Source organism: Mesoplodon bidens, assembly GCF_964165515.1.
Source record: "Mesoplodon bidens genome assembly, chromosome: 3".
In the NCBI taxonomy this organism is placed as follows: domain Eukaryota; kingdom Metazoa; phylum Chordata; class Mammalia; order Artiodactyla; family Ziphiidae; genus Mesoplodon; species Mesoplodon bidens.
The window spans coordinates 150,099,557-150,120,358 of NC_138178.1; the positions used below are offsets into that span (position 1 = coordinate 150,099,557).

The 20,802-nt window shown below is 41.7% G+C and overlaps 2 protein-coding genes and 1 pseudogene across 19 annotated transcripts in view; 1 reads left to right on the forward strand and 2 right to left on the reverse strand.

Moving 5' to 3' along the window:
* ENTPD5 (ectonucleoside triphosphate diphosphohydrolase 5 (inactive)) overlaps positions 1–537 on the reverse strand; it is a 43,727-nt gene extending 43,190 nt beyond the window's left edge. For 9 of the 11 annotated variants that reach the window (XR_014015454.1, XR_014015455.1, XM_081229793.1 and 6 more), the window contains exon 1: positions 236–350. The gene's annotated coding sequence lies outside the window, so the exon portion shown is untranslated. Of the gene's footprint in view, positions 1–47; positions 351–449 lie in introns of those variants that run through there. The other 2 variants (XM_081229794.1, XM_081229789.1) reach the window with 2 other exon arrangements.
* Positions 538–626: 89 nt separating this feature from the next.
* Positions 627–20,802, forward strand: part of BBOF1 (basal body orientation factor 1) — a gene marked incomplete at its 3' end in the record, with an annotated part of 37,651 nt that continues 17,475 nt past the window's right edge. For all 7 annotated transcript variants that reach the window (XR_014015451.1, XM_081229763.1, XM_081229764.1 and 4 more), the window contains exons 1-4: positions 627–743; positions 2,927–3,155; positions 8,389–8,454; positions 13,248–13,379. Coding sequence is in view for 6 of the 7 variants with exons in the window: in XM_081229763.1 (XP_081085889.1) it covers positions 655–743; positions 2,927–3,155; positions 8,389–8,454; positions 13,248–13,379 (516 nt within the window). The remainder of the gene's footprint in view (positions 744–2,926; positions 3,156–8,388; positions 8,455–13,247; positions 13,380–20,802) is intronic.
* Positions 10,569–12,271, reverse strand: LOC308614900 (ubiquitin-associated protein 1-like; annotated as a pseudogene). The gene has a single exon. The product of its transcript is annotated as a ubiquitin-associated protein 1-like (transcript).

The following is a 20,802-nucleotide window of genomic DNA, read 5'->3' on the forward strand; positions in this document are numbered from 1 at the left end:
CCCGCCTCACCCCCAGCCCCCCTCAGAGAAGTCCTCAACAGCCTCACCAAAAAATGTCTGGTCTGGAAAGCCCGTTGGCTGCGCCATCCCTTACAGAATTAGTAAGAGTTAAAACCCAGGAGAGGGAGAAGGAAACCCAAAGAGTCGGGGGCAGCTTCGGGAGAGGCGGAGCAGGGACGAGAGCGAGGCGGCCACGGCCACGGTGGCTGCAGCGCGAGGGAAGGAGAGGACGCACTGGCGAGACGCGAAACGCTGCAAACCCGGCAAGAGCGGCGCTCTGACGACCGCGGCGCGCCGGCCGGACCCGCCGCGAAGCCAAGCCTCCTTAGAGGAGAGCGCCCCCACCGTCGCGGCGCAGCCGCCCGGGGCTGGCCCGCTCCGGCCTCCAAGCCCGCCCTCCCAGCCCCGGCCGCCGGCTGACTCTGGCACGTCTTCACTCGCACACTCACCGCTCACGCGCGCCTCCACGGGGCGGCCACCCGCCGCCCTCGGCGCGATCTCCGCCCCGCCCCCTGCGCCCAGCCAGTGGACTGGGCCCCGCGGGGCGGTGTCGTGGCTACGTCACGGGCGCGTGCGCTCTCTGAACGCCGGAATCGGCCTGCGTGGATAGTTACGGGCTCAGTGTGCCTGTTGTCCTTGGAGACGGAGCCGGGCATGGGCGGCGCAGAGAGGCGCCAACGGCGGCGGGGCCCCTGGAGAAGCCAAGATGCCATCGAAGGGAAAGGACGAAAAGAAAGGGAAGGGTAAAGGTAAAGGCAAAGACAAAGGCAAAGACAAAGACAAGAAGAAGAAGTAAGGAGAAGCCACCCTGGGGTCCCTGCTCCCTGGGCCTACCCTCCCGGGATTCTCAGGGGCGGGGCAACTGGCGCCCTCTCGCCTCCTCTCCTGGACCCTCCTCTCTCCCCGCTTCTGAGAAGGACAGCCCCCATTGTTCAGATATTACCAAAATGCACGCCAAACCATACTACTTCAACTAAGACAAGAGTGTGAGGCTTGGGACCCTGAAGTAACTTAGTCCCTGCCTATGTGTAATGCGCTAACGAACGAGGAGAAGGAGGCAGATAAGTTCCCAAAGAACAGAAGTAACATAGGACCGAATGAAGTTAAGTGCCAGTGGAGGGAAAAAGAATTGAGAATGAGGAGGAAGGGTTAGTTCTGACCCTAGAAGTGAAGGTCAGGATAACATGTTTTAGGATATCGAAGATCCTCTAAGCCTGTGCTGTCCAATAGGGTAGTCACCGGTCACGTGTGGTTATTAAAGTTAGTTAAAAATAAATAAAATTAAAAATTCAGATCCTCATTTGTACTGGCTACATTGCATGTCCTCAGTAGGCACATGTGGCTAGTAGTGGTGACTGTATTGGACAGCCCAGATATAGAGCATCACAGAAAGTTCTGTTGGACGGCACTGCTCTAGACCAGTGGTTCTCAGCCTGGGGTGATTTTTGGCTACCAGGGGACGTTTGTTAATATCTGGAGACATTTTTGGTTGTCACATCTGGGGACCTCTAGTGGATAAGAGACAAAGGATGCTGTTAAATACCTTACACTGCACAGGACAACCCCCAGCCCCACTCTAAACAAAGAATCGTGTAGCTCAGAATAATCGTAGTTGGGAAGCCCTGCTCAAGGCTTTAAGCTTCTCTAGAATAGGCACTAAGCATTATTCACGGTATCTCCAGCACCTAGAAGAGAGCCTGGATCATAGCAGATGCTTAATATTTGTTAAATAAACAAATTAAGGTGTCTGCTTGTGTATGCTTCAACTTGGATCTCCCCCTCCCCCCCGCACAAGAAGTATGCTCTGGTGCCCTGGGTTCATTATTTTTTGCCTGTAGCCTGATCGATCTCAGCTATGTGGTTGAGATGATCGTGGACATCCAAAGGGTCTCTGGGTGATTGAAGTAGTTCCTTGGGCTTTTTCAAGGATTCCTTGTGGTTCAAAGGAAAACATAAAGGATTTGACCAATTCAGGTAATTATTCATGTTTCCGCAAACTGATCAGAATTTCTGAAGTGGATAGTATTGTGCTAGCGCTAAAGCTTTGCAGGCTTGGAGTTGCTGCTAGATTGCCACTAAACCTATTGAATGACCCTAGTGGTTCCTAGACACACTGGAGTCATACACGTTGTCCAACAACACTATATATGGGACCACAAGGAAATCCTTGCAAAGTTTATAAAGTAACTTGTTTAAGAGAGTAATGCATGCTTAATACAGAAAGCTTAGGAAACTCAAACAGAAAACAAAACCACTTGTAGTCCCATCATCCAAAGATAACCACTACTATCGTTTTGGAATATTCTTTTTCTTCTTTATAAAATGATAGCCCAATATACAAATTTATTTGTAACATTTTCCTCCAATGTATTATATAAGTATTCTTCTACAGTGTGATTTGTGTGTGTGTGTGTGTGGTACGCGGGCCTCTCACTGTTGTGGCCTCTCCCGTTGCGGAGCACAGGCTCCGGACGCGCAGGCCCAGCGGCCATGGCTCACGGACCCAGCCGCTCCACGGCATGTGGGATCTTCCTGGACCGGGGCACGAACCCGTGTCCCCTGCATCGGCAGGCAGACTCTCAACCACTGCGCCACCAGGGAAGCCCCTACAGTGTGATTTTTTAAAAAGTATAACTGTGTAGTTAGTCTAGCATTTTTTAGAAGTGCCAAGGGCTTATCACATTCCTGGAACTCACTAGCATATGTTTTCTGTTTTTGACCATGCAGCTGCAGTGCACATATCAATAATGAGAAACACTGAGGCTAATAGACCATATATATTTCTTATTAACTCATTTATTCAACAGTATTTGCTCATATGTGCTAGGCAAATGCCAAGCAAAACAAAATAACAATAAAGAGAAAGGTGTAATACTAATGTAGTAGAGAAATAGTTATATGCTGTCAATGTCCTCTTTCTGTGCAGGAAGATGATAAAAGCTGAGGAATCTGCCATGGAGAGAGCCAAGGCCAATGCCTCCCTTTGGGAGGCCAGGCTGGAAGTCGCAGAACTCTCTAGGATTGAGTATCGTGATACTTCCCAGAGACTGGCAAAATGTAATGAAGAATTAAAGAAACAACAGTATAGAATGGAGAAAGACACAATGTCTGTATTGAACTACCTGAAGAAACAGGATCAGGAGAAAGATAATCTGGTAGGTAGGTAGAAACCCTCCTGAGCCTTAGTAAATACCTCTGTGGTTATACTGGTGTGTTATATATTTCAAGGATTTTAATTCCTTGAAATCTCATCACATAGTTAAGACACTTCAATTGACTTCATCTCTCCTTGAAGCAACATGTTATTTCAGAATGGCTTTACTGTCAGAATTAGCTCTTTCTTATTTTCAGCTTTGTCCCATGTTTTCTTGCCTGAAACAAAGATTGATGATCCTAAGGGAACATTATGATCAACTTTATTTTTAAAACAAGAGCATGATATATGACCTATATATATATTTTATGGTATTGATAACTACCTAAGTAATTAATGATCTGTAAAGCAATTCACCAATAATCTGTGATCACATGGTTATGAACCCAGCAAGTTGAATCTCTTCTTTTTGGCCTGTTGAATCTTGAATTTATCTTACTGAATTTTGTTGAAATGTTGGGGGTAGAGCTATCATTTTAGATCTGGGAAAAAAAGGTAAGGGAGCTAACATTTTGGGGCCCCTGTTTGTGCCAGGCACTATACTAAGTACTTTACCTCTGCTATGTCATTTAGTCCTTTTAATAACCCCCTGTAGCTACAAATTGTCTTTCCCATTTTACAGAGAAAGAAATTGACTCTCAGGACAGGTAGCTTGCCTGAAGTCTCACAGCTAGTGGGTGGAACTTAGGTGTGACTTAAATTCTTCTCTTTCCCATCTGCCTCTATGAGTCCCATGGACACCCAAGGAAATTTACACCATGCTTCATTCCCATGTATGTTTTTGTATTTTTACTATTTATGCATTATACATCCACAAATAATACATATTATAGTCTTGTTTTAAAATTTATATTAGTAGTGTCATATTGTACATATCTTTTGCAACTTATGTTTTTTTTTTTTTTTTTTTGCGGTACGCGGGCCTCTCACTGTTGTGGCCTCTACCGTTGCGGAGCACAGGCTCCAGACGCACAGGCCCAGCAGCCATGGCTCACGGGCCCAGCTGCTCCGCGGCATGTGGGATCTTCCCGGACCGGGGCACGAACCCGTGTCCCTTGCATCGGCAGGCGGACTCTCAACCACTGCACCACCAGGGAAGCCCGTGTACGTTACTTTTTTTTAACCCTCTTTCCTAGGCAACTTCCTTTTTTTTTTTTTTTTTTTTTTTTTTGCAGTACGCGGGCCTCTCACTGTTGTGGGCTCTCCCGTTGCGGAGCACAGGCTCCCGACGCGCAGGCTCAGCGGCCACGGCTCACGGGCCCAGCCGCTCCGCGGCATGTGGGATCCTCCCAGACCGGGGCACGAACCCGTGTCCCCTGCATCGGCAGGCGGACTCTCAACCACTGCGCCACCAGGGAAACCCGGCAACTTCCATTTTTAAAATTACTCTTTGAATAGTATGCATTATTAAAATTGTCTGCTATAAAGTATTATTCTAAAATAAGCCTTTAGGCCAGCCATGCAAATAATTTTCAAAATTCATTATATGGAAGCTTTGTGGTCTGCATTAGCTAATTGATATTGGTCTGCATTTATCGGTATCACTGGTATTTCCTGATTTTCATCTGCCTTCATGTATGAAAGACCAGCATCTGGCTGTAGCAAATACATAATTTTCTCACAGTCATAGATACCCATTAAAACCAAAGAAACTACTTTGGGAGGAAGAAGTAAAACAGATGCAATATACCCTGGTCGATTAGCTCTCTTCGAGTTTTGTTACTCATTCTACTATATCCTAGAAATGCGTTATTTGCTTAAACTTTATTTAAACTGTTTATAGTCTTACTTCATGTTAATTATAGAAATAGTAGAAGTGAAGTGTGTTTTGAAAACTATTATATCTTGGACAAAATTAGGAGATTTCACTTATGGGTTTTGGAATTTAAGGCTTTGTTCAATCAACACAAAATAAATCTAATTATATTTTATACCTGTCCTACATGACTGAGGACTGTCTCAATTTATTTTTAAACATTTTCAGGGTTTCCTTAAACTATTCTAAGATGATTTACAACAGTATTTCACTTCTGAATCTTCTGATTCTATAACCACGTCAAGGAATTTTTAGTTTAAAAAGCTACTCAGATTTCCTACCAAAACATACCAGCATCCTTGGAGAAATGATTGATTCTAAGACTGGAGCAGGGAGAGTAAAAAATGAATTTGAACTAAAAAGTGAATTTGGACTATATTGTGACAGGAAGTCAGTAAAAAAAAATTAGAGGACACGGTGGGTAGCTTGAAGGGGCTCCCACTGACCAAATCTGGAACACTCAAAATAAATAATGACAGTAATAAATTATAACTGAATAAAATGAGTCCACGAGTGCATACAACTAATAGATAAACACATATATTAATAAATAAGGGAGAGGGACTTCCCTGGTGGCGCAGTGGTTAGGAATCTTCCTGCCAATGCAGAGGACACAGTTTCAAGCCCTGGTCTGGGAAGACCCCACATGCCACGGAGTAACTAATCCCGTGTGCCACAACTACTGAGCCTGCACTCTAGAGCCCGCGAGCCACAACTACTGAGCCCGTGCACCTAGAGCCTGTGCTCTGCAACAAGAGAAGCCACTGCAATGAGAAGGCCGTGCACTGCAATGAAGAGCAGCCCCCGCTCACCACAACTAGAGAAAGCCTGCTCGCAGCAACGAAGACCCAACACGGCCATAAATAAATAAATAAATAAATAAATAAATAAATAAATTTAAATAAATAAATAAGGGAGAATAGAAAGTTTTTCCTTATGGTGGAATGCAGTAAATTATTAAATTTCCATGGAATGGTGGAATTGGAAAAGTCACCATTTGGCTTCAGAGTAATAATTGATTCAGTCAAGAAAAACAGTGGATGCTAAAACTAGTGGGTGAAATTTTGATGAGCAGAAGGATATTTGCATAGTCTCAAAATATCTTCCCCCCAAATACTTAACAATTACAAAAGGAAAAATAGTACCTTTTAAGTGGAGAAACCTGGCAGACACAATCTTAACCAGCTGATTACAATTAACATCAGTCACCTCATGATGTGATGCAGTGACAAGGATACATCATCACTTAGGCAGTGTATGCCTACCAAAAGGGCATAACCTGAATCTTCTCATAAAGAAACATCAGACACCTCCAACCCTGGCCAGTATTTTTCAAAAATTTTGATATCATAAAAGACAAAGACTGAGAAACTGCCCCAGATTAAAGAGACTAGGATATATGACAACTAAGTGTAATCATAATCAGGGATTACATCCTGGACCAGGAAAAGAAAAGTTACAATAAAAGGACACCATTGGGACAATTGATGGCAAAATTTGAACATGGACTACAGATTAAATAATAGTATTTTATCAATGTTAAATTTCCCAGTTTTGATCATTGTACTGTGCTTCTAAGAGATTGTCCTTTTTCTTAGAAAATACATACTGAAATATTTAGGGGTACAGGGGTATGATGTCCTAGACTTATTTTCACATGCTCCAGAAAAAACAGTTTCAAACATCTGTATCATATATACGTATATTTAGATAGACCTATCATAGAGGGAAAGCAAATGTGGCAAAGTTGGGTGGAGAGTATATGAGAATTCTTTGTACTGTTCTTGAAACTTTCCTTTAAAAAATTCCTCATTTAAAAGAAGTGCAAATCAAAACTCCAAGTTCACAATTCACACCCATTAAGATGGCTACTATCAGAAAAACAAGGGACTTCCCTGGCGATCCAGTGGTTAAGACTTCACCTTCCAATGCAGGGGGTGCGGGTTCAATCCCTGGTCGGGGAGCTAAGATCCCACGTGCCTCAGGGCCAAAAAACCAAAACAGAAAACAGAAAAACAAAATAGCAAGTGTTGCTGAGGATGTAGATAAATTGGAATCCTTGTGCACCGTTGGTGGGAGTGTGAAATGGTATAACCATTATGGAAAACAGTACAGATGTTCCTCAAAAAATTAAAAATAGAATTATCATATGATCCAACAATCTCACTTTGGGGTACCTTTCCAAGAGAATTTAAAGCAGGATCTTGAAGAGACAATTGCACACCCATGTTTTTGAAACATTATTCATATAAACATTATTCACATAAACATTATTCACATTCATATAGTCAAGATGTGGAAACAACCCAAATGTCTGTTGATGGATGAGTGAATAAAATGTGTTATATACATACAATGGAATATTATGCAGGTTTTAAAAAAAGAAGGAAATCTTGTCATATGCTACAACATAGACGAACCTCAAGGCCATTATGCTAAGTGGAATAAGCCAGTTACAAAAGGACAAACACTGTATGATTCCACTCATATGAAGTGTATGTGGACAGAGAATGTTGCCTGACATTCCAGTAAACAATGAACGTTGCCCACTATTCTGGTTCTATAAGGATCAAGCCATCAGCCATTGCAGCCCCTACCCCTACCCACCACCTGCCTCCCCCCATGGTGTGTCCTGAGGGGAATTCAGGATGGAGAAAAACAGGAAGCCTTCTGTGCTTTGGATACTGACCCTAGATAGTTAAGATGCATATGTAAGGAATAATTACAAGCCCAGAGGTTGCATCTTCCCTTACATACAAAAGCACTAAAATCATTAACTTGAAATGCCCATTCCTTGTGATTAGTAGTAATCTTTTGATGTCTGACTACATGTTTTTTTCCAGTAAGAAACTCCTATATATCCTGGCTCCTCTCTTACCTCTTCTGAGCAGTTCCTCAGAGCTCTCTGAGAGGCTGTTTCCCAGGCTATAGCCCTCAGTATAATCCTAGAATAAAACTTAATTCACAACTTTCAGGTTGTGTGGTTTTTCTTCAGTGGGCATATCTGAAGTAGTCAAAGTCATAGAAACAATGCAGAAAGGCTAAGGGGAGGGAAGAGAAGGAATTAGTGTCTCATGAACATAGAGTTTCTGTTTTGCAAGATGAAAAATTTCCAGAGATCTGCTGCACAACAACGTGAATATATACTTAAAAATGGTTAAGATGGTAAATTTAATGTTGTGTTTTTTACCACACACACACACACACATGTTACCCAGACAATTGTGATGATAGCCAAGTTTTGGAAGCTGGCAATAGCAAGTTAACAGTGTGGATTATGTCCTCTATTCTCTTCTTCCCACCTTACTCCATGTCTCCAACCCTACTGGTTTTAATATCATGTGAAAACTAGGCTACTTAATTAAGTTAGGATGCAGAGTAATTTCTTTACCTTCCTCTGTATTTCCATTTTCTACAGATTGAAAAACTGAAACAGCAATTGAATGAAACTAAGGAAAAAGCCCAAGAAGAGAAGGAAAAATTGGTATGTACATTGGTGGTCACTTACTGGTGGTCAGGTTTCTGGCAAGTTCAGATATTTAAGACACAAGGAGAACAAGTGAGTAGATCCTCTGAGCAGCTCAGTGACCTTAAGGCCCACACACTTGATTGCACAGAAGCTCAAAAATAACATAAAATTTTGTTATTGTAGAAAACCATCTGGTAGTAGTGGTGTTTACTGATCTTGAGCTCTAGGGCTTTTCAGTGAGGAAATATATAGTTTTTGAAGATTAAAATATATCATAAGCCCATACTAATACTTTAAATTCAGAGTAGAGGATTTTTACTGAACTTTATCTGTGTCTCCTTTCTTCCTTACCAAAAACCCTGGTTCTTAATGATACCAGTATAACTGTGTATTTTCTTCAAACCTTAATATATCAATCGGCACAGAATACTAATATTAATACTACCACCAACATAAATTAGTGGATACAGTTTAAGATTTGGGGGGGCACTTTTCCCCTTAGGATATATACTGATAGGGATCTACAATCAAATTAACAAGGTTTAAAAATGATTTGAAATAATTCCTTCCTGTGAGGGTATGCCACCAACTCAACAACACATTTTGCTTCTGATTTTTAGGAGTTGCTTTAAAAAGTTTAATTTGGGCCTCCCTGGTGGCGCAGTGGTTGAGAGTCCGCCTGCCGATGCAGGGGATACGGGTTCGTGCCCCGGTCCGGGAGGATCCCATATGCCGCGGAGCGGCTGGGCCCGTGGGCCATGGCCGCTGAGCCTGCGCGTCCGGAGCCTGTGCTCCGCAACGGGAGAGGCCACAGCAGTGAGAGGCCCGCATACCGCAAAAAAAAAAAAAAAAAAAAGTTTAATTTAACGTACAATTATGTAATTATATAATTATAATTATGTAAAATATTTATATGGTTCCAAAGTAAAATCTATCAAACATGGTATATTCTGAGAAATCTAACTTCTATCCATGTCTCCACAATATACCAGAGTATATTGTCAAAATGGATTTTTGTCAACATAGGTAAGAAATGATATTTCAGTGTACTTCAATTTGCATTTCTTTTTTTTTCTTTTTTTTACCTTTTAGATTTTTATTAGTAGTTCTCTCTGAAGAATCAAAATAGTTAGCAAATTACTTTAGATTCCTCAAGACTGTATATCCTTTGTATTTTGATCTTTAATGATGTACAACATAATACAAAACAAACCAAAGGGCTTCCCTGGTGGCGCAGTGGTTGGGAGTCCGTCTGCCGATGCAGGGGACACGGGTTCGTGCCCCAGTCCGGGGGAATCCCACATGCCGCGGAGCGGCTGGGCCCGTGAGCCATGGCCGCTGAGCCTGCGCGTCCGGAGCCTGTGCTCCGCAGCGGGAGAGGCCACAACAGTGAGAGGCCCGTGTACCGCAAAAAAAAAAAAAAAAACAAACCAAAGAGACTGATTTCTATGACTAGGTGTTATTCATTGTGTCATCCTAGAGCAAGGGGCTGGAGGGAGAGGCTGTTCTCCAGGGAGAACTGAGGGGGAGTTAGTGCTGGGTGACTAAATCCCAGCCTCTTTCTTCCCCACTTGATGTGCGGGGAAGGGGCCAATGATTTCTTAAACTGACAACTGTTTTCTAGAGCAGGGAGCTCTAAAATCTGGGGTAACAGAAGACTGTGGTCCAAACCAGGCCAAAAGAAACAGGCTGGGGCAGGGAAGTATGGTAACTGCTTGGCAGAAAAGGCAAACTCAGGGCCCCAAGGGGAAATGGGCATTCTTTGCACCTCAGAGACATTGCAGAACCGGTGTAACACTAAGTGACGTCGTTAAAAGGGGAAAAAACCAAAACCCTGGAAGAACCTTTCAATTGCACTCAACTTGGATTAGAGGGCAGTCCACCCTTGCAGAGAAGGGAAACATCTAGCCCCAAAGCAACACTGAGTCTGCCCCCCCCACCTCCTTCTCCCCAATTCCTTTTGGCAGCCGGGCCAGGTTTCGGCTGAGGCCATACAGACCCCAGAAAGACCAGAGAAGTCTCTCTGGATGGCCAAGGTGGGAAGGACACTTCTCAGAATACAAATACTTTTACTATGGAAGGAGCCAAGACAGTTCTGGGGGCATTTGCATGCCCAAATCTTCCCCATTTTCTCCCCAGCTCAGGACCTAGGCTCATAGATACTTGGCAAGCACAGTCTCTACACCTGACCTTCCACCCCCAAAAGAAAATCCGGAAGTGTGCCCCTTCGTCCCCACAGGTGGTCTCCTCAGGGCCTTTGGCAGCGGGGGCTCCATGGCAGGGCCTAGGCAGGGCCTGGTCTCAGCTGGCTTCCGCCTGAGCCATGAGGTCTTCCAAAGCATTGTCCTCGTTATTGTTGTGTAATAACAGAACTTCCTTAATATCTTGCAGTTCAAAGCCCATTTCCTTAAATTTGCTCATTAACTGAAGGAACTCCATCATCTTTTCCTCTGAACACTGCTACATTTCCAGAGCCTCTTCCACTAAAAGAGGGTCAAAGCCCTTCTCACAGAGCTGTCCATGTGCAAAGAGATAGTCAAGAATCTGCTCAATATTCTCTCCTTTGTTCTTCATGGCTTTCAAGACATACTCATATGAGTAGCCCATGTTGATCACCATCTCCACACATTGCCACTCACTGGGGGACAGCGTCTGCAGTTCAGAATAAGCCCGGGGACAGCTGGGAGTGTTGGGCACTTGTGACATTGAGGAATTAGGAGGTGTGACCGTGGGACAGGTATTTGGAGGTGATGATTCTTCTGTGCACACATACAAGACAGAGAGGGAAGGCATCTGGGAATGGTTCAGGGTTGGCACCTCTGTGCTACTGTCCAAGTTCAAAGCTGATAGCCCATTGAGCTCACTGGCACTGCTTTGGGTGGAAGGCTTTAGGGAATTCCGGAACGTGCCACTGCAGAGGCAGGATGTGCTGTGGAAACTGCTTGCCATCTTGGCTGTCTTCTGACTGCTGTCGTCAGAGTCAAGTTTGGGGAAGGACAGGGACTTGATATTGCTTACTTCAGGGATGGGGGGAGGGACACTTTGGAAGACAGCAACATCTTTTCACAGTTGCCCAACTGTGGTAAGGTTATAAAACCACTGGGTTTGTGAAGAGGCTTGAAATCTAGGGTTGCCCGCTCCAGGGATGCCAGGACCTCCTCATCCTGTAACACAGACCCAGAGCCACCTCTAGGCAAGTTACTGTCCAATAACTGGGCCATAATGGGTCCACTGGTTCCTACCAGAATGTTTCTCAGCTCTTCCTTCTCATCAATAGTTTTTAACTCCAGATTATCAAACGGGTCTTCTTCACACTCAAAGTCAGCAGGATTGAAATCTGCCTTTGTGTGGGGTGGGCTAGAACTTTCTGTCTTGTGGCACTGCTGCTGACCTGAGTTGGGGTGAGGATGCTGTTGTGCTGTAAGCTGGCAAGGATGGGATTGATAGGAGGTGGCATTGTGGCTGTACTGTGAGTCTTGGAGAAGCTCATTTTGCTGTCACCCTCTGGGCCACTCTTAGAATTCACTTTAGGTTCTGCTTCCTCAGCCTTGTGTTCTTCTTCCCACTGGGCTTCTTGGATTTTCTTAATATCTTCAGCCCACTCAATGGTTTTCTTTTCCAAAGAGAAGCCATTCTGTACTTCTCTGACAACCTGCAAACAGTCAGGCAAGGAGAAGCCAATAGGTAGACCAACTTTAGCTGGTGTTTTGAATTTGTCTCCTGTCTTAAATGGGACATCATCAAGGTCACTGAAAGTCCCATGAAAATCTGCACCCAACTTCTTAGAAGCCATTTAGAACCTGAATGCTGCCGCCGCTGTCCCAGAAGCCAAAATGTGCTGCCGCCGACCGACCTCCCAGGCTCGGTCCCCGCTGAGCTCCTGACGGCCCCTAGGGAGAGCGAACACCACCACCTCCAACTCTGCCCTACCCAGGCCAGGCCATCACCGTAGCCACCGCACTTTTTCATGTGGTTGAGAGTCATTTGTATTTCTTTTTTTTTTGTTTTTTGCGGTACACGGGCCTCTCACTGCTGTGGCCTCTCCCATTGCGGAGCACAGGCTCCGGACGCGCAGGCTCAACGGCCATGGCTCACGGGCCCAGCCGCTCCGCGGCATGTGGGATCCTCCCGGACCGGGGCACGAACCCGTGTCCCCTGCATCGGCAGGCGGACTCTCAACCACTGCACCACCAGGGAAGCCCCATTTGTATTTCTTTTGATAGCCCTTGTTCATGTTTTAATTGTGTTATTGGGCCTTTTTCTCCTCTATTTCCCTCTTTTTTTTTTTCTCCTCACCTTCTCCTCTTCCCTTTCTCCTCCTCTCTCTTTTTTTTCTCCTTCTCTGTCTCCCCCCTTTCCTTCCTTCTTCTCCCACCTTCTTCCTTCTTTATTTATAAGAGATATTGACCCTCCCTTTGTCTCTTAGCTTACTAATTTTAATTTAGGATCAGGGATGTTATTTATTTTTCTTACAAGTTAAAGATCTTCCCGGCCCAGGGCTCGAACCTGTGTCCCCTGCATTGGCAGGCAGATTCTTAACCACTGCGCCACCAGGGAAGTTCCTCATACCTCTTTTAAATAAATATCTACATCTTCTATACAAGATCATCTCATTTTAGAATTTTTTACTTATTCAAGGCACTTGGTCTCTTTTAATAAAAATTAAAACTTTATGCAAAAGCAAAAATAAAAAGGGAACAATTTCTTCAAAGATAGACAAATGGCTTAAGGCTTCATATGGAACAGGACTCTGTGTGACCTCTGTTCTTTTTCCTAACTCATTTACCTTTTTTTTTTTTTGCCTACAGGAACAAAAATATACTGAGCTAGAGGGACAGTTCCATCAAAAAGCCAGAGAAATTGGCATGATTCAGACAGAACTCAAAACAATAAAACAATGCCAGAAGAGAAAAATCCAAGTAGAGAAAGAATTAGATGATGTAAGTTTCTTTCTTTCTTCCTTTTTTTTTTAAAAGGAGATTAGAATTAACTACTTATGTCTGCAAAGGCCTTCAAAGAAATTTACTCCTGTGAAGGACTCCCTTTGTTATTTTAGAAATTATATGAGAGAAACAGGGAAGACATATCAGTGTAGGACTGGACGCAAAAAGTCTTGATGGTTAGACTTTTCTTTTTCTAAGCTTTGATTTCTTTGTGAATTCACCAGATCTTAGCCAATACACCTGCTCACATTTATCAGCCGTTAAACCTTTGGAACTACAGATCCAGAAAAACATTAGTGGCAAAGTAGCGAAGTCCTAAAGGAAAATATGTTTAGACTGATGAATGATAATTTTAGAAAAATTTAAGACACTCTGGGTACGGGTGGATGTGGTGAGGAAAACTGAGTGCTTTCAGAAAGTTTCTCTGACCTTGCATGCTCTTTCCATGCCCTCAGTTCAGAAAATAGTTCTATTGCATTAATGACAATGCAATATATGGCACAGATGAGGGCTGGGCACAAGTAGCTGAAATCAGCTTTGTGGTTTTGGGCAAATTACTTACCCTCTCTGTACCTAGGTTTCCTCATCTGTAAAATGGGGGTGATAAGAGTTACTGGCTCATAGGGTTGTTGTAAGGCTTAAATGAGTTCATATATGTAAAGTGCTTAAAATAGTGTATGTCACATAGTGAGAATTGACAGTGGTGTGTAGCTCTCTGCAAAAAAAGGTCCTCATTTGTAGCATTTGCTGATTTCCTTGGTGTAAATACTTATGTTGTGGCCAATTTCAAGCTACCAATGCTTTTACAATGTGCTAGCAAAATTCCTGGTATGAGCCAGCTCTAACACGCAACTGCTGCTATTATTAGTAATAGTAACAGAAGTAGTATTGCCACCTAAGATAGCCATACACCATGTAGTATAGGGGCTAAAAGTTGGTGCTTTGAAGTCATACTGCTAGAGTGTAAATACTGTGTTCACTACTTGGGTATCTTGTTAAGTTTCCTCATCTGTAACATGGGGGTGAGAACAATAGTACCAACTTCAAAGGGTCATCGTGAAGACTAAATGAAATACAGGTTTCCCTCACTATCTGAAAGTAGTTCCTATGAAACCTTTCCTAAGCTGAAGAAGCAGTTACCATAGGACACACCTTGCTAACAGAAGCACAAAATCAAGGTAAAGCACAGATGCTCACAGATGTAGTTCAAAGCTATGGCAGCTTGACGCTGAGTATAGGTTCCAGAGAAGGAGTTTAGTGGTGCCACTCCCCTCGTTGCTAAGGGTGTGCTTTGCCTCAGTACACCGCTCGCTGCTGAACACTATGTTTTTGCTTTTCACCTTTTTTTCATAAAAGTGAAAATCCTCTCTGGATTACTTTCGGTTAATGAAAACAGGTACTAATGTAGATTTTTTTGTAAAAGCAGAGTGGTGTACAGCGAACTTTCAGAAAAGCGGGGAATACCTGTAATCCATTTTACTGTAAATGCTTAGCACTGTATGATAAAGATTACCTGCTATTGCTGATCCTGCTACTCTTATTACTGCATATTAGACTCCTAAGAAATTGTCAGTCTTATAACCGGTAGTTTGTACCCTTTGACCAATATCTCCCCATTTCCCCCTCCCCCCAGCCCAGGTAACCACCACTCTGAGTTCAACTTTTTTTTTTGGCAGGTCCCTGGGGCTTGTGGGATCTTAGTTCCCCGACCAGGGTTTGAACCTGGGCCCTAGGCAATGAGATCTCTGAGTCCTAACCACTGGACCGCCAGGAAATTCCAAATGTGGACGTATTTTAAGTTCACCACACCATCACAGTACAAAGTACACACTACTGCAGGAATAATCTTAAAATATCACAGTTCTGATGATGTTCTGGTCACTTCCCTCAAGAATCTTCTTTAGGGGCCTCCCTGGTGGCGCAGTGGTTGAGAGTCCGCCTGCCGATGCAGGGGATACGGGTTCGTGCCCCGGTCTGGGAGGATCCCATATGCCGCGGAGCGGCTGGGCCCGTGAGCCATGGCCGCTGGGCCTGCGCATCCGGAGCCTGTGCTCCGCAACGGGAGAGGCCACAACAGTGAGAGGCCCGCATACCGCAAAAAGAAAAAAAAAAAAAAAAAAAAAAAAAAAGAATCTTCTTTAGTAATAGACTCACAGACTTAGAGAACGAACTTATGGTTACCGGGGGGAAGGGTGGGGGGAAGGGATAGTTAGGGAGTTTGGGATTGACGTGTACACACTGCTATATTTAAAATAAATATAGCAACAAGGGGGGAAAAAAGAATCTTCTTTAGTAAAGAAGATTATAAACAATCTTCTCTATTGTAAACAGAATATTGTCCAGACACCTTAGTGTGAAAATCAAGACCCTACACCTACTTTGGAACATATTATTTCCTTTTCCTACACTTTCCCATACACACCACCTTTAATCCACCCAACCCGGATATTCCCTGAAGTTTTTTCTACCTTTCTTTGTTTACGCTGTTTCTTCTATCTGGAATATACTGATAGAGCTCTGTCCATTAAAATTTTACCTATTCTTCAGAGGCTCAGCTCAAATGCGTATTCTCCATAAGGACTTCCTCAGTGTGCAGTTTAAAAGTAATAATTTTCTTCTTGCCATTTGTGACAATTTGGACAAAACTTGAGGGCATTATGCTAAGTGAAATAAGTCAGACAGAGAAAGACAAATACCGTGCAATACAACTTATATGTGGAATCTAAAAAAAGTTGAGGGACTTCCCTGGTGGCACAGTGGTTAAGAATCCACCTGCCAATGCAGGGGACACGGGTTCAAGCCCTGGTCCAGGAAGATCCCACATGCCGTGGAGCAACTAAGCCTGTGTGCCACAACTACTGAGCCTGCACACTAGAGCCCATGAGCCACAACTACTGAAGTCTGCACACAGCCTAGAGCCTGTGCTCTGCAACAAGAGAAGCCAGCACAATGAGAAGCCTGCACACCTCAACAATGAGTAGCCCCCACTCACTACAACTAGAGAAAGCCTGCGCACAGCAAAGCAACGAAGACCCAACACAGCCAAAAATAAATAAAATAAAATAAATAAATTTATTTAAATAAATAAATTTAAATAAATAAATAAATAAATAATTTAAAAAGCTGAACTTTGGGAATTCCCTAGTGGTCCGTGGTTAGGACTTGTTACTTTCACTGCAGTGGTGCAGCTTCAACCCCTGGTCTGCGGATCCCACAGGCAGTGTGGTGCGGCCAAAAAAAACCATGCTGAACTCAGAGTGGTTACTTGGGCTGGCGGGGGGAGGAACGGGGAGATGTTGGTCAAAGGGTACAAACTGCCAGTTATAAGACTGACAAGTTCTTAGGAATCTAATGTACAGTATGGTGATTATAACTAATAATACTGTATGACATACTTGAAAGTTGCTAAGAGAGTAGATCTTAAATGTTCTTGCTACAGAAAAAGAAATGGTAGTTTTCTGTGACATGATGGAAGTGTTAGCTAATGCTATGGTAGTAATCATTTTGCAATATAGTGTATCAAAGTAACACTTTGTACACCTTAAATTTACACAATGTTATAGATCAATTATATTTCAATTAAGCTAGAAAAAAGAGAAAAAAATTTTAAAAAGATGATTAGCAAAGAAGTAATTTTTTGTATGTTTCCATAGCATTTTGTATTTCTTTTATACAACTTAGCCCATTCTATCTTGATATTATATTTATTATTTGTCTTATCTCCCCTGCTAGATTGTAAATTTTTTGAGGCAGGAGCAGTACTGTACTTTGTAGTCACTGAAGGACAAGATACACAGTAATGCTCAATAAATCTATGTTAAATGCTGAGTGGGTCTTTTATTAAATGTAATTGAAGGAATATCAAGTTTTCCACTAAATGGGAAGAATCCTTTCACAATGTATATGTATATCAAATCATCATGATGTACACTTGAACTATCATACATTGTATTTGTCTACAATTCCTCAATAAAGCTGAAAAGTTTCTAGAAGAATATCTAGTTTTGTTTTATATGAAAATGCTGCAGAATGAATCAAGTTAAGTTCACTAACTTTTCAGGAACTTTAAAATAGCCATCCTAGGTGTAGGTATACATTCTGAATCAAAGTGAATTAGGAACTAGTTGTTAAGGAAACACTCCCATTTATCATTGCAACAAAAAGAATAAAATACCTAGGGATAAGCCTACCCAAGTAGACAAAAGACCTGTATTCAGAAAACTATAAGACACTGATGAAAGAAATTAAAGATGTCACCAACAGATGGAGAGATATACCATGTTCTTGGATTGGAAGAATCAACATTGTGAAAATGACTATACTACCCAAAGCAATCTACAAATTCAATGCAATCTTTATCAAACTACCAATGGCCTTTTTCACAGAACTAGAACAAAAAATTTCACAAGTTGTATGGAAACACAAAAGACCCCAAATAGCCAAAGCAATCTTGAGGAAGAAAAACGGAGCTGGAGGAATCAGGCTCCCTGACTTCAGACTATACTACAAAGCTACAGTAATCAAGACAGTATGGTACTGGCACAAAAACAGAAATATAGATCAATGGAACAGGATAGAAAACCCAGAGATAACCCACACACATATGGTCACCTTATCTTTGATAAAGGAGGCAAGAATATACAATGGAGAAAAGACAGCCTCTTCAATAAGTGGTACTGGGAAAACTGGACAGCTACATGTAAAAGAATGAAATTCCTAACACCATACACCAAAATAAGCTCAAAATGGATTAAAGACCTAAATGTAAGGCCAGACACTATAAAACTCTTAGAGGAAAACATAGGCAGAACACTCTTATGTGTTCTGCAAGCAAGATCCTTTTTGACCCACCTCCTAGAGTCATGAAAATAAAAACAAAAATAAACAAATGGGACCTAATGAAACTTAAAAGCTTTTGCACAGCAAAGGAAACCATAAACAAGACGAAAAGACAACCTTCAGAATGGGAGAAAATATTTGCAAACGAAGCAACTGACAAAGGATTAATGTCCAAAATTTACAAGCAGCTCATGCAGCTCAATATCAAAAAAACAAACAACCCAATCCGAAAAAGGGCAGAAGACCTAAATAGACATTTCTCCAAGGAAGATATACAGATTGCCAACAAACACATGAAAGGATGCTCAACATCACTAATCATTAGAGAAATGCAAATCAAAACTACAATGAGGTATCACCTCACACCAGTCAGAATGGCCATCATCAAAAAATCTACAAACAATAAATGCTGGAGAGGGTGTGGAGAAAAGGGAACCCTCTTGCACTGTTGGTGGGAATGTAAATTGATACAGCCACTATGGAGAACAGTATGGAGGTTCCTTAAAAAACTAAAAATAGAACTACCGTACGATCCAGCAATCCCACTACTGGGCATATACCCTGAGAAAACTATAATTCAAAAAGAGTCATGTACCAAAATGTTCATTGCAGCTCTATTTACAATAGCCAGGACATGGAAGCAACCTAAGTGTGCATCAACAGATGAATGGATAAAGAAGATGTGGCACATATATACAATGGAATATTACTCAGCCATAAAAAGAAACGAAATTGAGTTATTTGTAGTGAGGTGGATGGACCTAGAGTCTGTCATACAGAGTGAAGTAAGTCAGAAAGAGAAAAACAAATACCGTATGCTAACACATATATATGGAATTTAAGAAAAAAAATGTCATGAAGGACCTAGGGGTAAAACAGGAATAAAGACACAGACCTACTTGAGAATGGACTTGAGGATATGGGGAGGGGGAAGGGTACACTGTGACTAAGTGAGAGAGAGGCATGGACATATATACACTACCAAACGTAAGGTAGATAGCTAGTGGGAAGCAGCCACATAGCACAGGGAGATCAGCTCGGTGCTTTGTGACCACCTAGAGGGGTGGGATAGGGAGGGTGGAAGGGAGGCTCAAGAGGAAGGGGTTATGAGGCTATGGGGATATATGTATACATATAGCTGATTCACTTTGTGATACAGCAGAAACTAACACAACATTGTAAAGCAATTATACTCCAATAAAGATGTTAAAAAAAAAAAAAAACTAGTTGTGCATATTCTTTTGGGCCTTGGTGTGATTTTTTTTAAAGAATAATGTTGCCACCTAGTGGAGAAATAAATTTCAGCCCTTTGAAAGAGGGGTGGTGGGCCAGGAAAACTTAAAATTCAAAAGCAAAAGATACTGGCTAATGGGAAAAAATAAGATGGTTATGCGGAATCCCAAATATGGAAGAATTAAGGCAGGTGTGGGGCCCATGAATTTAAAAAAAGGGAGGAAAATTAATTATACTGTGCTATAGGATTCATTATACAAATTTAAAAGAGGCCAATTAAGTTTAGGTATTCAAAGCACAAATTTAAAGAAAAATTATTTCCATTACCTGATTAACAAAAGGAGCATACATTGGTAGGTTGCAATTAATATTTTTAAAATAATTTGTTTTAGTCTTTCTTCTTTTGACAAAGTGATGATACCCATTTCAGCAAATTTAGCTGATAAAAGAAAATGAAAAACCCTCTCCTCACAACTATGTTACTCAAAGATAACCATTGTTAATATTTTGGTATACTGTCTTTATTTTTTCCACCTCTGCTATGTATAAATATATTTTAAAGTATCTACGATATATGCTATTTTTACAACAATGAGGTTATGATGTACAAATTGTTTGTTAGCCTGATTTTTTCACTTTACATATTGTGAACATTTTTCAATGCCATTATGTATTTTTCTATAAAACCTTTTGACTAGATGCATGGAATTTCATTGGGTAGCTATATCGTGATTTACTAATCGGTCCCTCGTTGTTGGACATTTGGACTTTTTTCTAATTTTTCACTATTATAAACTGAGGAACATCTAAGTAACAAAGTATTTTTCTATATTTTTGATTAGTTTTTAGGATAACTTCCTAGAAGTTATAGTGAAATTTATAGGTTAAATTAGAACGTGAACTTTTAAGGTTTTTCATATGCATTGCCTAATTATCTTCCAAAAGATTTATTTATTAATTTATAGATTTTTGGGGACCCCAATGGCAATTGAAAGGTCCACCCCCATCCCACTGGGATGGTAGACATTTCCACAAATTTATATATTGACATTAATTTTGAAAGTCTTTGACAATATGAGGCCATTTTTTTTAATTGTATAAAAAATACAGGAAGAAAGAAGAACATCTGAAATCATATGATATGGATCAAATGGAGATTTAATACTGTTAGGACAGAGATCACAGTAAGGAAAATTGTGAAGTATAAGGGAGGACAATATTAGACATAAAATAACTAACCTCTGTATTAAATGGTTACTATTCTAAGTATTTTGTGTGTGTTATTTGTTATTTAATCTTTGTCACACCTCTCTGAAAATAGCTACTATTATTATCCTCTTTTTACCCT